The 16813-nt window shown below is 33.7% G+C and overlaps 1 protein-coding gene across 1 annotated transcript; it reads left to right on the top strand.

The window, feature by feature from the left end:
- Positions 1 to 1848: 1848 nt before the first annotated feature.
- On the top strand, positions 1849 to 4048 carry LOC142621286 (putative glutathione S-transferase). Its single transcript, XM_075794606.1, has 2 exons — positions 1849 to 2235; positions 3451 to 4048. Exons 1-2 carry the CDS (start codon positions 1924 to 1926, stop codon positions 3808 to 3810), a joined length of 672 nt encoding a protein of 223 aa, XP_075650721.1. The 5' UTR covers positions 1849 to 1923; the 3' UTR covers positions 3811 to 4048.
- The last annotated feature ends 12765 nt before the right edge of the window (positions 4049 to 16813 follow it).

Here is a 16813-nt window from a genome sequence, read left to right as displayed (position 1 = left end):
ACATAGAAGCGCCAATAATAAATTCGGGGGCGTTTCGCATACCGAAGCATCGGGAACACGCGATGGGTAATTCAGAAGTTATTTCCGTTAGTAACATTCCAGGATCCTGCAGGGTGAAAGGGTCTTTTAAATCGAGATCCTATTTTCCTCCCGAGGTGAAAGAAAAATAAAGAATCTCGAGGGGCTATTGTAGGGGTATTGGGCCTAGTAATTTATAATGGACGGCCTAACAAGGTCTTTTGGGCTAGAAACCCAAATCCGAAAACATCAAAATAATCGTGGAGTATTTAAGTGTCTCATACCGTCCGAGGAGTAGATTTGTCCTCGGAATGTTAAGCCGAGGATATACAGTATACGTGGAGGACAGTAGAAAGAGCGGTGGAATGTCTAAAGTAAAGCCTACCACGCCCGTGTATTAAAGACCACTGTAATTGATACGGCGACAATATAGATGGAAGGATGGGACACGAGTATAGAGCTTGGAACTTGGTCCCGAATCCAGCGGGCTTTAGGGGAAGAATGGATGGGACAAGTATCCAAAAATGAGGGTCGCGGCCATAAAGTGGAAGATGATGAAGAGAAGAGGAGGAGTATAAATAGGAGGGAAGGCATACGAAGAAAGGAGAGGCTTTTTGAGAAAGAAAAAGTGTATGATAATCAATATTTGTATCCACACTTGAGAAATACTATTAGAAATTATCCTCGGAAGCAGTCCGAGGAGGAATTCTCAATCTTACTCTTTGCGAACGATTCTTTGTTTTGTTCCATTGGGCCCAAAGCCCGTTCTTTTTGTGATTGTCTAAAGCCATCCTTGAAATCTAAATTATAAACCCATCCTCTACAAATTCATTGTGAAGAAAGGCATTTCAAGCCCATTTTCCTCCTAGTCGTGGTTTGGGAACTTGAATTGTGTCCTTACAGACATCATATTTAAAAATTAGAGACCACCATAACTGCGCATCATGGGCGTGATGGTTACTCCACAAGTAAAATGTTCTTGTAGGATGGGGGTAGGGGTTGAACTTCAAGTTTCTAGGAGGAAGTTTCACATACATATAAATTTAGATTAGGTTAAAGTAGAATTTGTACCATATATAAAAATAAAATAAAAAAGTGTAAAATATACTTAGACTCTGAATTTTTATTTTTTTTATTTTTTTTATTTTTTTTAAGAATGAAACTTTTTATGTTGTCATAGAAAGTGCCCATATACTTTTCTTTTCACCAATTAGTACACAAAGATATTGTAGTAAAAATAGACCCCTTCTTTAAAATTCCGTCAAATTGTAAATGGAAATGTGACGTACGTGACTATGCATAATTAATGTACAAAGACTACCTCTTGAAATTTTATGCTGTGCAGTAAGATTGCGTCAAGTCTTTTTTTGGGCCAATTTTCCTTTAGCAAATTGACGGATTTCAAACAAAAGATTCTTTTTTTTTTTGGCTATAGTATCAAGTTTATGCACTGAATTAGCAGGAAAAAAAGTTAAAAGAGGATTTGAAGTTTGAACCTAGTTTTCCTAATAAAAGAGAACATGTTACATCACTGAGTTAAGCCTCTTTGATCACCGATCAAAGTTAATTTAATTCACTTATATGCTCTCTCCACCTCCTACTCCCATTTTGGGGCGTTAGAAAGAAAATAATTTTTTAAAATAATAATAATAAATAAAATAAAATCTTAACAGAAGGCTTTGAGGGGGAAAATTTCTAACAAGAGACAAAGGAGTCTGAGAATCTCACATGGGAAAAGGGCCCATCATGTTAATAAAATAAAAATAAAAAATAAATTTTTTTTTAAAATTTTTTAAAAGCCAATAATGTGAGCCACGTGGCCCACATCGCATTATCAACTTCCCTTTACTCCAAGTAGTATACAATTCAAGTAGATAAGGCCAAAAAAATTAAGAAAATCTATCTATGGAAGAAGTAAAGCTACTAGGATTCTGGTCAAGTCCATATGTTCATCGAGTTATATGGGCACTGAAACTCAAGGGTATCAAATATGAATATGTAGAACAGGATGTACTATTCAACAAGAGTGAAATGCTTTTGAAGTACAACCCAGTTCATAAGAAGGTTCCTGTGCTTGTTCATGGTGGGAAACCCATCGCAGAATCCATTGTCATCCTCGAGTACATTGATGAGACTTGGCCACAGAACCCCTTGCTTCCAGATGATCCTCACGAAAGAGCTGTGGCTCGGTTCTGGGCAAAGTTTGGAGAGGATAAGGTAATTATGAATCACTAATTAATTTTTATTTTTATTTTTGCATTGCATAAAATCAGACCTACAACCTTTTTATTTTTATTTTTTGATATAATTTCACCAACAACTTTGTTCTCCTTAATTGTTAGTATTTTTTTTTTAACTTTTCATTTATACATATGAAAGTTTAAAAGTATTTGCTAGATTTGTAAATGTCAATTAACTAAAGATGAAAAAATAAGACGAGAATAAAAAAGGGTGATTGTCTTTTCTTTTTCTTTTTCTTTTTGGTATATTTGATTTTTTATTTGTTTATATAGACATGATATGATAAGATTTAAATTTATAGTAACAATTCTATAGTAATTTTTAGACATTGATTTTTAGTATATATAGGCAGAATTCAATCCTAAATTTCTTATTAGAAGAGAAAATATTTTACTGTTGAATTTGTTGGATGCAAGTTTAGAACTATATGGCTAGGAGTAGAATTTAGTGTTTATACTTGTGAGATGAAGAGTGTCTTCATTTGTGTGCTCCAAAAATCATAGCTCTCACCGGTGAAGATGGGAACAATGTTTTGGGCATAGTTGAAGGTGGCTGTACTTGTACTTGCTGCCATGGTTTATGGTTTGTGTATATCTGGTTTACAGTTCTTGGACAAAAGGGGCTGGCAACCTTGCTCTGATACCAAAATTGTTGGATGCAAGTTTAGAACTATATGGCTAGGAGTAGAATTTAGTGTTTATATACTTTTGTAGAGATGTTACTATTATGCTAGATATGAAAAGAAAACAGAGTGTTGCTGCATAACTTTCATTGCAATATTGTTGTACCTCAAACTTCCTCACACCTTATAACTATTTATAGATGTGTAAGGTCGGTTACATAGTTCATAAATGATGCAAGAGAGTTTCTATTTATTGCTGGAATCCTTGAGATGCTCTGCACTGTGCTTGAATGACACTTGGTCATGAGATGTCCATTTGCATGTTTCTTCTCTTCATTTGCTACCACCTATAGTTTATGTTTGCTAGATTGTTGACACCTAGTTGATACTTAGGAAGCCACTTGTCAATTACAAATTACATTTTAGCAGAATTAACCAGAACTCACATAAATTTGATTAATGTAACTATTATAAACTGAACAAAAACAAACTTTGAACATTTTTTCTAGACTCGGATAATAAGATGGAGATGTTACCCGCTCTAATTGGATACTTTTTGAGTGGTTTAGAACAACAGCTTGTTTGGCTTCTTTATAACTGGTGGACAAGAACAAGTGAAAGCAACAGAAGAAGTGAAAGAACTTCTGGGAATCCTAGAAGAGCATGGTCTTGGAGAGAAGAAGTTTTTCGGTGGCAGTGACATAGGACTGGCTGACTTAGCCTTTGGATGGATAGCTTGCTTGCTGGAAATCTTTCAAGAAGCAGCTGGGGTCAAAGTGTTGGAAGCTGATAGCTTCCCTCGCTTACAGGCATGGATCAAAAACTTCAATGAAATTCCAGCCATTAAAGAAAGCCTTCGCGATCGCAATGAGCTGTTGACATATTTCAAATGGCGAAGAGAACACTTGATGTCCTCAGCAGCATCATAAACATATTAAACACTACTAGCATCAGCTTGATCTGCAATTCAACAGCATGTGTGCTCTCATTCTCTGAATCTAAATCTCAAGATATGTTATTCTCCAAATAAGTTTGTGTCTGAGTGCAAAAGACATGGCAGTTTGACTGGTAATTTACTAGATGTATAATGCTACAAGTAGAGGCTTGCAATTATTGATTTTTTTCAATTTGTAAGTAGTAAAATTCAGCCTATTTTCCTTCATAAAATTCAACTAGTCTAGACTCTAGAAACACATCTCACCCTTGGTCATTTCCAGTATAGGCTCCTGGTCTCCTAGCGCATAAATGCGCATTACGTTACAGAAATGACCTCAGGAATGCCACTGCTCGAAAGTTTTACCGCTCAAAAAAATATAAATAAAAAACCTTACATGACATGAATATTCCGATTTATTTAGAGTACTAACATCTTCCTCCCTCAATTAAAGATCTAGAATTTTGATTGAAAATTAGATGACATTTTTTTTTTTTTTGAGAGAGAAAAAAAATTAGATGACATCAGAGCTGGCTTCAAGATTCTTTTCTAGGAGGGTCGGTAGTGGTGGAGTTTGAAATTTGTCATGGGGTGATTAAAAAATAAAATGATTAATATTTTATATATACAATTTCCATATTATATAAAATAATATAAAACGAATACATTTAGTATACAATACAATTATATCGTATAATAGTCTAAAAAATTTATTAATAGTTAAAAGATTAGTGGGACAATAATCATTAATGAATGCATAATAACTTATTATATTTATATATAATGTTAATTAAATAAAAATATATATGATAAAGAATAATAATAACAAACCTAGGAGTAGGAGTAGGAGTAGGAGTAGGATTAGGAGTAAATGTGAAACTAAAAATAAAAAAAATAAAAAAAAAAGATAAATTTTTGCTTTTGAAGTGTATGACTTTTTAACCATATACGTGATCACTCTCTTGAAATTGGAGCAAACAGATATAAAAGCTAAGAAAACTACTTGATTAAACAATAAACAAAGATAAAAGCTAAGAAAACATATATAGAAGAGAGAAAGACAGATAGAGAGAATGAGGAAATAATCATAGATATGAATATAAATATGTTAGTTGGAATGATAGTGTAATTTTTTGCTAATGAAGAAGAAGAGTGTAGGGGGAAAAAAACAACTTCATTTTGCTAATCAACGGAAAAGTAAGCCAAAGCCCCAGATAGAGGGTTTTTTTTTTTTTTTTTTTTTAACAAATGAGAAAAAAATTTGAAGCATTTTTTTCTTTATTATAAAATTAAATATTTTAAGAGTAGCGCTGTTGACACAACACTTACACAAAAATTTCACAACAAAATATAAGTGAGAAGTTGTTAAATGTCAATTAAAAAAAAAAAGGTGATATTTTAGCAAAAAAAGAAAGGTAAAAAACTGATGTCAGTTGTGGGTCAAAATAAAACCTAGTTACAACTTGTCACTTAACCTCTATTATGAAATTATTGTGAAAATAATGTGAAAGTAGCATGAAAATGATTATATTCATGTTTATTTTAGTTGGATTTAAACAAAATTTAGGGTGAGGGTGAGGGTGTTCAAATTTTTATTTTAGGAGAGTCAAAACAATTTTTTTTTTAAATTATATATATATATATATAAAAATTTCCAGGTTAACCCCCTGGCCAGCATGTAACGCTGTCCCTGGATGACATGAATGTGTTGTGTTATATAGAAATCTATATATCTCTATATAATATAAAAATGAAACGTTTGACTTTTTGTTGACCACTCCTTTTTAAGCCATGTGGCTATATAAATTTATGTTACGTATACATTTTAAAACACCGAACAATTATACTTTTTATTTTATTGGTTAAGTTTCAGTATCTATTCATTGTTTCGCATAAGATGTATATATTAAAACAAAAAACTATCATTGAGAAGAAAAACATTGGTAAGGCATAACGAAGAAAATGCGAAATCTAATAAGAATAGCATTCGTAAGGCATATAAATAAATCATTCAGTATTATTGTTGTTACTTTTGGTGTGACTTGATTCTTGGATCTTTTCACTATTTAACAAAAAAAAAAAAAGACTTACAAATAGTAATTTTTGAGAAGACCTACAGGTTTCTTGTATTTCTAAGAAAGATGAAAGAGAAAAAGTTACCAAATGAAGAAATTGTTCAGTATTATTGTTGTTACCTTTGGTATGGCTTGATTCCTAGAATTTTTCGCTATTTAACAACAACAACAACAAAAAACCAACTTACAAACAGTAATTTTAGAGAAAACCCACAAGTTTTTGTGTTTTTAAGAAAGATGAAAGAGAAAGAAATTGAGAAGAAGTTATCAAATGAATATAAACCACTATTTATATCCAAAGGATTATGACCCTACAACAAACACATTTTCTTTCAATAGGCACATTTTCAATCAATATGTACATTTTCATTCAATAGGAACATTATAGACACATTTTCATTCAATAAGTACATTTTCAGTCAATAGACATCTTTTCATTCAATAGTTACATTTTCAGTTAATAGACACATTTTTGTTAAATTGGCAAATTTTCGTTCAATAGATGCATTTCGGTCAATAGACATTTTTTCATTCAGTAAACACATTTTCAACCAATAAGCACATTTTCATTCAATAGCACCTTTGGGTATATCTAATTTAAATAGTTATGACCTATTAATAGGTACCTTTTGGTATATATATTACAACTTATCTTACACACACACACACACACACACAGTTATCAAAACGCGAATCGTATCGTGAATCGATTTTTTATTTTTTCGTATCGTGTATCGCAAGATACACAAACACTTAATAAAATATATAAAAAAAATTATAGATATACATATATAAAAGGTATATTCATTATAAATTTTGAATATATTCAGCTAATAAGTAATTTATTCATCAATTATGTAATAATATTTAACAAACTAACTAAATAAATCAAACTAGCACTTGTTTATAACATATACATTCAAATTGCTTAAATTCAAAAGTGATAATATATTATAATGACCCAAAAATTAATTTATTTTATCATATTCATCATATTGGCTAATCAACCACATCTAAGTCAATGCTATCATCATGTTTATTATTTTGCAGATTTATTTCTTCATTAACATTTTCTTCATCGTCAATAACATTTACTATCTCTTCTTGTTCTTTTTATTTTAATAATTAAAAAGAATTTCTTCTTTGCATTCTAGTTTCTTGGACTTATAACAATAATGAAAAAAATAATAATAACTATATTTTCAATTAATATCTTATTCATTGTGTAAGGTCACAATTTGTACCTAAGCCGAATAATAGGAAGGGTATAGGTCCAAAGAGCCCAATACAATAAATTTGTAGAGAGTGAGTTCGAAATCTAGTTTCTTATGAGCTTAGCTAATAACGGTAGTGGCCCAAGATCACAAAATGATGATGATGGACTAGTTTGTAAGATGAAAAATTGTCCTCAGACTCAAGCCGAGGAGCTTGTTCTTATATTTTTCCTTTCTTAAAGACAGATTACAAATATTCAATCTTCAATGTTTTCTCTCTTTTTTCTCCAATCTCAATCTCTCGGGGCTTTCCTCTTCCTTTATACTTCCCTTTCTCCTCTCTCTACCTTCCACGTATAGATCAGATTGCCGGTCAGGATACTTGTCACATCAGCACATTCCTGAAACTTTTGAAGATAGCTATAAGGCTGAACCCTACTACTCAGGCATCACTTCCTCATTAATGCAGTCAGAGAGTTAGCTGTAGAGCATTCAATGCGGTGACAGCAGCTTTTTTCTTAGATATTTCATGGTTTTCCTTTGTCCTATACCCCTGTGTTGCACATCCTTATCAATAAAGTTTCATGGGACATTGCCTCTGGATGGCAGATAACTCATTCCGACCTCTGCCTAGCTGATCCAATGAGATATTCCTCTTCGGACCAACTTCTCGGATGATCACGATCAGACTTTGTTTCTCTATAAACTAACACAGACCCTTAGTAAGATGTTTACCCATCTTTGGACTGCCTAATGTCCTCGGCTTGGGCCTCCGGCCCAACATGCATATAAACATGCACTCCTAGACCCATCTCCCCCACACATTGTATAGAAAATAAATTTGTAAATATTAAAGTGAAGTGTAAGTGTGTATTGCGTAGTCCAAATTTTGAAAAAGAAAGAGAGGGAAAGAAACTATGAATATGTTATTTTATTAGGTTAAATTAAGTAACATAATGATTTTGTGTTTAAAACAAGTCTAACAACTTGTTAGATTCAAATAAAAGTACAAATTTTAACAAACAATCTTATTTTAAAGCATTTGTCTATGTATCGTACGATACGTATGATTTTACGATACAATACGACTCATACGATATACACACTGTAACGTAAGATTCATAAGCACTTACGATACGCTGATATAATACGAAATTTTTTATACACGATACGATACGTATTGTACGATACGTATCGCATATCGTACGATACTGACAACTATGTCTATATATACAACACAAACTAAACTAGAGATGAAACATTATGTCTCTTATTCCTTCCCACAAACAACTAATAAATAAAACAACATTTTTTTTTCTTCGTAAAACTCATCCAGTAGTTCCCGTGCATTGCAAGGGTTATCAACTAGTATATCTAAAAACTGAAATTGACATTTGTTGTTGCAATGTTTCTATTGAGCCACATCAGCGGCTACATCAGCGGCCACATCATCAATTTTCTTCCAACTCTCTCTCTCTCTCTCTCTTTTTAATTCTTTCTCTTCTTATTAATTTTCTTAACTTATTGTTACATTTTTTCGAACACTTCTCCCTCCCTTTTACATTTTCATCTCCCCACTACTAATTACCTTAATTGCACTCTTTCTCTATCTTTTTATCTTCCTTTATTTTTTGCACTTCTTATTTTTATTGTCTTACTTTAAATTTTCAATTCTCTCTCTTATTTTATGCATAGCTTTCCCACACACAAAAAGTTATGTCTCTTTCTTTCTCTCAATTTTTTTTTTCATTTTATGGTGGATTTTTTACTTTTCACGCATCTCTACTCTATGTCGATGAATTTTTGTATTCTTTATAACTCTAATTTAGGTTGATGTGACTTTGTTTTGTATTTTTAAGTTGTTATCTTTTTCTTTTCTTTGATTTCATAGATGTCAACATATTGCATGATAAAGATAGAATATAATATTATTGCATGACTTGAATAATTTGGTATATATTTATTACTATATATTTTATTTTTACTGATTTTATTCTCATCTTATTTTTTATAAATTTTTTATTCTCTCTCTCTCTCTCTCTCTCTCTCTCTCTCTCTCTCTCTCTCTTTTATTTTTTCTTTCAATACCACTTTAGGTTGATGAATCATTGTGCTTTTTAAAATCTATTTTGGATTAATACGTTTTAATGTTGTATTTTTTTTAGTTTTCCATCACAAGTAGTCTCTATCCCTCTTATATTTTTGGTTTAATTTTTATTTGAGTTAACACTTAGTTATTTTAGAAGTGAGAATTTGAATTTATATAAAATATATTTATAAAAAATTGGCTATATATATTTGAATGTGTCTATCAACAATTTGAGTAAAATTAAGTGCAATTTTGTTATGATTTTTTATTATCATAATAATCTCCTTTAAGAAAATAAGGAATATGAATGATTTATTTAAAATTTAAAAAGTTTAATTGTGCAATATATATATATATATATATATATATATAGAGAGAGAGAGAGAGAGAGAGAGAGAGAGAGAGAGGAGAGAGAGAGCACATTATAACATAATTTGAAAAATATGGACCATCCATAAAGGAATAATATAAATCAAACAGACCCAAAATAATAGAATGATATTTTGGTAGAGATAGAAAGATGAAATAATTTTAAAATTATTTAATTTTTTGGGAGAACAAAATTATCTTCAAAAAATTTTAGATAACAAATTATGCATTATGCCACAATTACAAAATGATTATCTATTCCCACACGTCGCATGGTTCTACAACTAATTAAATTAATTTATAAATTTTATCCTAGTCATCCATTTAAGGCAATGCGAGGATTTCAGGAATCCTTGCATGGATGAAACATTGGGCGTCATATTATATGTGATTATGATTAATTAGTACAATTACTACAAATTTTACTCTTTGCAAAATTATTATAAATTTTACTAAAAAAACTTTACAAACTTATAATCATCAATCACAAAAAAGTAATTCAAACATTTATTTATTATATTATTGATATATATTAATCACATTCATTACAGCATCATTATGTAAAGCTTATGTAATAAAAATTTTAGTTGTTTTATAAAAATTATTTCTAACTTGAGGATCAAATTCATCAACTTCAGGTGAAATTTAATAGATTTGGAAATGCCTCATTCAAATTCAAGACTTTTAGATGATGAGAAAATGACAAACACAATAGCAATAACTGAACCCCAAAAAAAAGGTGGAATCAATAACTAAAGAATTGATGGAACTTACTAGCATCAAAGGAAATGGTTGCATTAAATTGAAGAACACAATACGAAGTCAATAAAAATATTGTATTTTTTTTTCTTTTTTCATGAGAAGCAGCTCCTATTATGGGCAAAAATAGTAGTTATTTTCAGCTAATAACTACCCCCACGAAGTAAGGAAGTAGTTCCTTATATTTTCCTCTTATGTGACAAGTGTCTTCAATTCGTATATGCAATTGACAAGCTAGTGACACAACTCATGGCATAATTTCTCAAAACACATATGGTGTGGCTACCAAACTAACACATGACATGGTTGACAACATACTTATGTCATCATCTTTAGAATTACAAGTGGTTTTTTGCCAATTATATGCTCCCATCGATATTATTATTGATAATTATTTTTAATGATATAAATAGCAGTGTATATTTTTAAACCCTGTTAAAATACCAATTAATTAATTTTAAGGCCAATTTGTTAATGCAACAATCACTAATATCAAGCAAGATAAGCACAATGGAATTAAAATAATACATTAAAATATGGTGACCTAGAGAAAACCAATGTAGTAGAAATTCCACAGCAACAACCCTACAGGGTTTTAGCCTATCAATCCCAAGGTAAAACAAATCCACTAATTGATTAGAAATTTTACAATACTGCATAACCCTATTTCTAGTTTAACTTACTAACATTACTTAAAGCAACTCCCAAGTCCACGAAGTTCCTCAATTAGCAAAATTTTTTGAATGTGAACCTCCAGTCCACAACTTCAAGTACCCACTTGAACATTTTTATTCCGGTAACTATGTAAACTTTATGCAGCAACAACTTCAACAACACAAATCTTCACTTTCTTCAAAGAATATTAACAATAGAAGCTTTAATAGGGCTTGGGTACAAACCACTAGATACAAAATAGGTGGCACTTCTCTTTCTTTAATCAAGTCCTATGGAGTATCATTTCTTTTTTTTTCTTTTTTTGATAAAATGGAGTCTCATTTATAACTTGGCATTAGTGTAACCACATAAGCATTGTTGTTGATCTTCTTAGTAATTTGAAATGGCCCATACTTCTTGTCCCTCAATTTGTTGTAGGTACCAATAGGAAATCTCTCCTTTCTAAGATATACCAGTACTAAATCCCCAATATTGAAGATCTTCTCACGCCTCTCGGGTAAAGGTACCAAGTCCAAAGCGTGTTTTGGGGGCATGCAGTAGACGATGGAAAATGGAGACTTACCAGTGCTTTTACTGACTGAGCTGTTGTAAGAAAACTCTACCTGGGACAATGCAAGATCCCACTACTTGGGTTTCTCGCCTAAGATACACCGGATTAGATTCCGCAAAGCGCGATTAACCACTTCTGTTTGGCCATCAGTCTAAGGATGACTGGTGCTGCTGTAATCCAAGGAAGTGTCAAAACGCTTCCACAAAGTCCGTCAGAAGTGACTAATGAACTTGGTATCCCGTTCAGAGGTGATGGACTTTAAAGAACTTCTTGCATGCTATGAAGTAGGACTTCTTGCACGCACAACTTCTTTAAAGAACAGATTAGCCACTAGAGTAGTATCTGAAGTCTTCTTGCATGCTATGAAATAAGACATCTTCAAGTACCTATCAACCATAACAAAAATAGAATCCATACCTCGCTAGGTTTGAGGGAGACCCAGTATAAAGTCCATAGACAAATCCTCCCATGGTGATTGGGCAACTGGCAAAGGCATGTATGAACTAGTATTTTAAGATTGACCCTTGGCAATTTGGCAGGTTGGACACTTCCTCACATGATTACCAACATCCCTCTTGAGTTGTGGCCAATAATACCTCTCCTCTACCAATGTTATAGTCTTACCTCTGCCCATATGTCCACCCACACCTCCACCATGTAGCTCCCTAATAATCTACTCCCTCAATGAACTTTTAGGGATGCATAATTGATAACCCCAAAAAAGGAAACCATCCTAGATGTACATACTATTGACAGCAGTATGAGTTTGTTGACACTTACCCCAAATATCACCAAAATCTTCATCATTCTTGTACAGCTCCTAGAGGCAATCAAACCCTACAACCTCACTATGTAGGATGGTCAACAAAGATGCTCGAAGCTGAGCACATTAGCCACCTTATTAGTGACGCCAGACATGTGCCTCAATGTGAAATGGAAGCGTTGTATGAGGGTGGTGCAACAAATCACAAGTGCGCATGGTACCCTTTTGACTTATGAATTATAAAATATACAAATTCAAACTCACAGTTAACTCAGTCTTTGCCCAATTCCAAAGGATTCTTCTCTTTCTATCTTTGCACAAATGATATGATGATTGACTGCACAAACGAATTCATGTCCATCATCAAAAAGAGAAAAAGGGAGCAATTAAGACAAGTTGCACTAAAGTTTGATCTTAGGCTTTTAGCAAAACCTATGACAAATTAAGCTAGAATTTAATCAAAATAGTTCTATCCTATATGGGTTTTAGTTCGTTGCGGATACAAGCTAGTCATATAACGTGAATGCACATCCTCCGTCTCATTGTTTTTGTCCTAATTCATGTGCCACAAGTGAAGTTATGACATGCGTCTCTTTATTTTTTATTACTTTTTATTTCTAAACACTACTAGTTAACATCTCTCTCATTGACTAACTGAACTTTACTTTTTTTTTATAGAAAACTTGTAACTTTATTAAGAAGAAGATAAATTTAGTACATCATGACCAATAGCTGACTCAATTAGCGATGGATTTTCCTCTATCCATATTACATAATTATCAATATTATCTATTTCTATGGCAAACTTTGCCAAAAAATGTGCAGGTTTATTGCCTTGATGTTTCACATGAGATACTTAAACTAATCTAAAATCCCGAAGTTTGTATGCAATACCAGTCAAAACATTTAAGACAACCATAGGAGGAGTACATATAATCCCAGGAAAGTGTCAGCTACAATCTTGGAATCACTTTCAACTACCACATCCCTTATTCTGGTATCCCACGCAAATGACACTCCAATTTCCATAGCTTTTGCCTTAATCTCCAGCGGAGCCAAAGGTTGAAGAAGTTTCTTTCTCATTGCTACTACAACCCTTCCTTCATGATCACGAATCACCAACCCAACCCCAGACCCCCGAATATGACTAAAAACTGCATCATCCACATTTACATTGTAATTTGGGGCCGTTGGTAATGTCCCTGAATCATTCATCTCCATCCTCGGTGAAGCAATAACATGGTTTGCTCCCTGAAATTCAACAAGCAAAGTTTAAGCTTTCTGCACCACCACTGTTGTCGATTGATGAAAACTCCTATGTCGGACTACATTCCTATTGAACCACATGCACCAAGCTACCAGAAAAATCATCTCCAAAGTGTCATCTCCAGCGTGTTAGACAAAAATCAAATACCATACCAGATCCACAAATTCTTGATAATGGATTCCTTGTGTCTCAAACACAATACCAGATAAACTCCACACTTCCTATGCTTTCCCACACTCCTAGAACGCATGGTCATTCTTCCCCTAGACTGCAAGTTTCACACTGAGCTTCATTAATGACATATCACTGATGCAGATTCATTTTTGTAGGGAGGATATTATGACAAACTCTCCATGTTAAAGACTTAATTTTATTTGGCAGATTCAAGCCCCATTATCTTCTCCAAAATATTTTGTGTGTATCAGCATTGGAGGACCCCACCGTACTCTCCGCTAGAAATTCAATCATTGCAAGCTTGTACGCACTACAAACTGTGAACCGTCCCTTTGGAGTATAAGCCCACACTAGCCTGGCATGTGGAAGACAACTACTTAAAGGAATTCTGAGGATTGAATGGACATCTACTAGAATAAAAATTCGATGCACTAGCTCTTCACGCTATGCACTTGTTTGGGGATCAATGAGTACACTCACCATAGATTGAGCGGGGATCATGCTTGGCTAGGACAACACTTGTAAATAAGATAGATCATTAAGCCATTTATTAGTCCAAATATCAATTGATTTCCCATCACCCACCTGCCAATTACACCCTTTTTTGACAATATTTTGTGGCGCAATAATGCTTCGCCATGCAAAAGATGGTCGAAAGCCCAGTTTAGCCCAAGAAAGTCACCATCTAGAAAACACCTCGCCTTTAAAACTCTATATGCCAGAGATGATGTATTTGTTTGAAGCCTCTACCCTTGTTTGGCTAAAAGCGCAAGATTAAAAGGTTTAAGATCTTGAAAGCCTAAGCTACCCTCCTCTTTTGGAGTACAAACTTTGTCCTAACTAAGCCATGCCATCTTAGTTTTTTCATTAGTATACCCCCACCAAAATTTTCGGACCATGCTTGTCATCTCATCACATAAAGTGTTTGGTAATTTAAAGACACTCATAGTGTATGTCAGTATTGCTTGACTGCCTTAATAAGAATCTCTTTTCCAACATGTGAATGCATTTTTTCCTTCCATCCTACTAATTTATTATCCAACCTTTCTTTCAGATTTTGAAAAGTATTGCATTTAGACTTACCCACCAAGGATGGCAATCCCAAATATGTCTCATGTTGTTTAACAACTTTAGCACCAAAGATATCATCCTAAATGTCCTGTGGTGTATCACTGCTAAAACACAAAGAAGTCTTATCCCTATTTAGTTGCTGGCCAGGCACGTGCTCATAAGTTTCTAGAATATTCTCCAAGCTAGTGCAATCTTCCCTTGTGGCTCGGTAAAAAATAAGACTATCATCTGCAAAAAAAACAAGTGTGATATTGCTGGCCTTCTCGGGCATGCTGCTACACCATTCAGTAAACCATCCTCCATAAATTTCGTTAAAAGAGCGGATAGACCCCCTGCACAAATCAAAAATAAGTAGGGAGAGAAGGGGTCCCTTTGGTGCAAACCCCGTGTGGGGGGTAATATGGCCACGAGGTTTCCCATTAATTTTGATAGAATAGGAAACAGAGCATACACAACTCATCATAAGATTGATCCACTTCACATGGAAACCCATCTTAAGCATAATTTTCTCCAAACAACCCCATTCAGCTCGATCATAAGCCTTACTCATATCAAGCTTCACCGCTATCTCTCAAACCTTCCCTGACTTCTTTTGATTGATACGATGCATTTTTTCAAAAGCAACTAGTACATTATTAGTAATAAGACGTTCAAACATAAAAACACTTTGATTCTTAGTAATAATACGTGGAAATAGTTGCTTTAACCTATTAGCCAGAACCTTAGAGGCTAATCTGGAGATGATATTGCTAAGGCTAATGGGGCTAAATTGGGTGATCTTAGTGGGGATTTTAATTTTAGGAATGAGCACCACATGTGTTTCATTGAAATTAGGGGGTTAATACCATGATTCAAAATATCCAGGACAATTTTAATGACACAATTACCAAATAAAGACCAATAATGCTGACAAAGCAAAAGGGTCATACCGTCAGGTCCCAGAGGTTTTTTAGGATGCATTTGTTTCAAAGCTTTAATCACCTCAACTGCCTAGAAATCTTGAGTTAAACCATTATTCAGGACATTGTTCACCACGGGCTTGATAGCATTTACCACCGGTGAGGCATCTGATGGACCATTGTATTTAAAGATGTTAGTAAAGTAATCCACCAAAATGCTTTCAACTCTTTGATCATCCTCTTTCTAGACACCCTCTGCATCGCATAGACCCGAAATTGAGTTATGTTGGTGCCGATGTGAAGCCTTTGCATGAAAAAAAAAACTAGTATTTCGATCCCCATCCACTAGCCACATGTTTCTAGACCGTTGATTCCACATTACTGATTCCGTATCCAACCACCCATTTAGTGCATGTCGAACCACTTCTATTTCCCCATTCACAATGTCTCCATTTTGTAGTTCCAATCACTGTAGCCGTTTCTGAAGCTCAACTATCTTCCTTCCAACATGGCCAAATTCCAACTTATTCCAAGAAACAAGTCTATTTCGGCAACTCTCTAAGAAATTCTCAAACTGACAACCACCTAACTTAAATAAGTCATCATGCCAAGCTTCCTGGACAACTTTATCACACCTAGGATCTTGGAGCCACATTGCCTCAAAGTGAAATAACTCCCCCCCCCCCTTCGAGTTTGTTTCTCTCCTGAGGAAAACGTAAAACAAGTAAAGAATGGTCAGAAGGAGACATGTAAATATGGTATAGTTTAGTGCCTGAGAACTTTGCTATCCATTCATTATTTGCTAGTGCACGATCCAACCGAACCCATATTCTCCCCTCCTTCCTGTTATTTTTTGACCAAGTAAATGGTGAACCCACAAAGCCCAAATCATGGAAAGCACAAAAATTTATGACCATTCTAAATATGTCCATCTGTCTAGCCGGCCTAGGGTTCCCCCATTTCTTCTCATTACTACTGGTTATCTCATTGAAATCTCCAATGCAAAGCCATGGATGCTGATTATGTGTTTTGAAAGATTCAAGAATCGACCAAGTCTCCTCTCTTTTGCTTGTGTCAAGCTGACCATAGAAGC

This window comes from Castanea sativa, chromosome 12, assembly GCF_040712315.1.
Source record: "Castanea sativa cultivar Marrone di Chiusa Pesio chromosome 12, ASM4071231v1".
In the NCBI taxonomy this organism is placed as follows: domain Eukaryota; kingdom Viridiplantae; phylum Streptophyta; class Magnoliopsida; order Fagales; family Fagaceae; genus Castanea; species Castanea sativa.
This window is presented reverse-complemented; position numbering and strand designations above follow the sequence as displayed.

Excerpts from the sequence above, each read along its gene's own strand:
- LOC142621286 (XM_075794606.1), top strand. The coding sequence starts at position 1,924 with ATGGAAGAAGTAAAGCTACTAGGATTCTGGTCAAGTCCATATGTTCAT. Across the intron at positions 2,236-3,450 it reads CAAAGTTTGGAGAGGATAAG|AACAACAGCTTGTTTGGCTT; the intron begins GTAATTATGAAT and ends TGAGTGGTTTAG.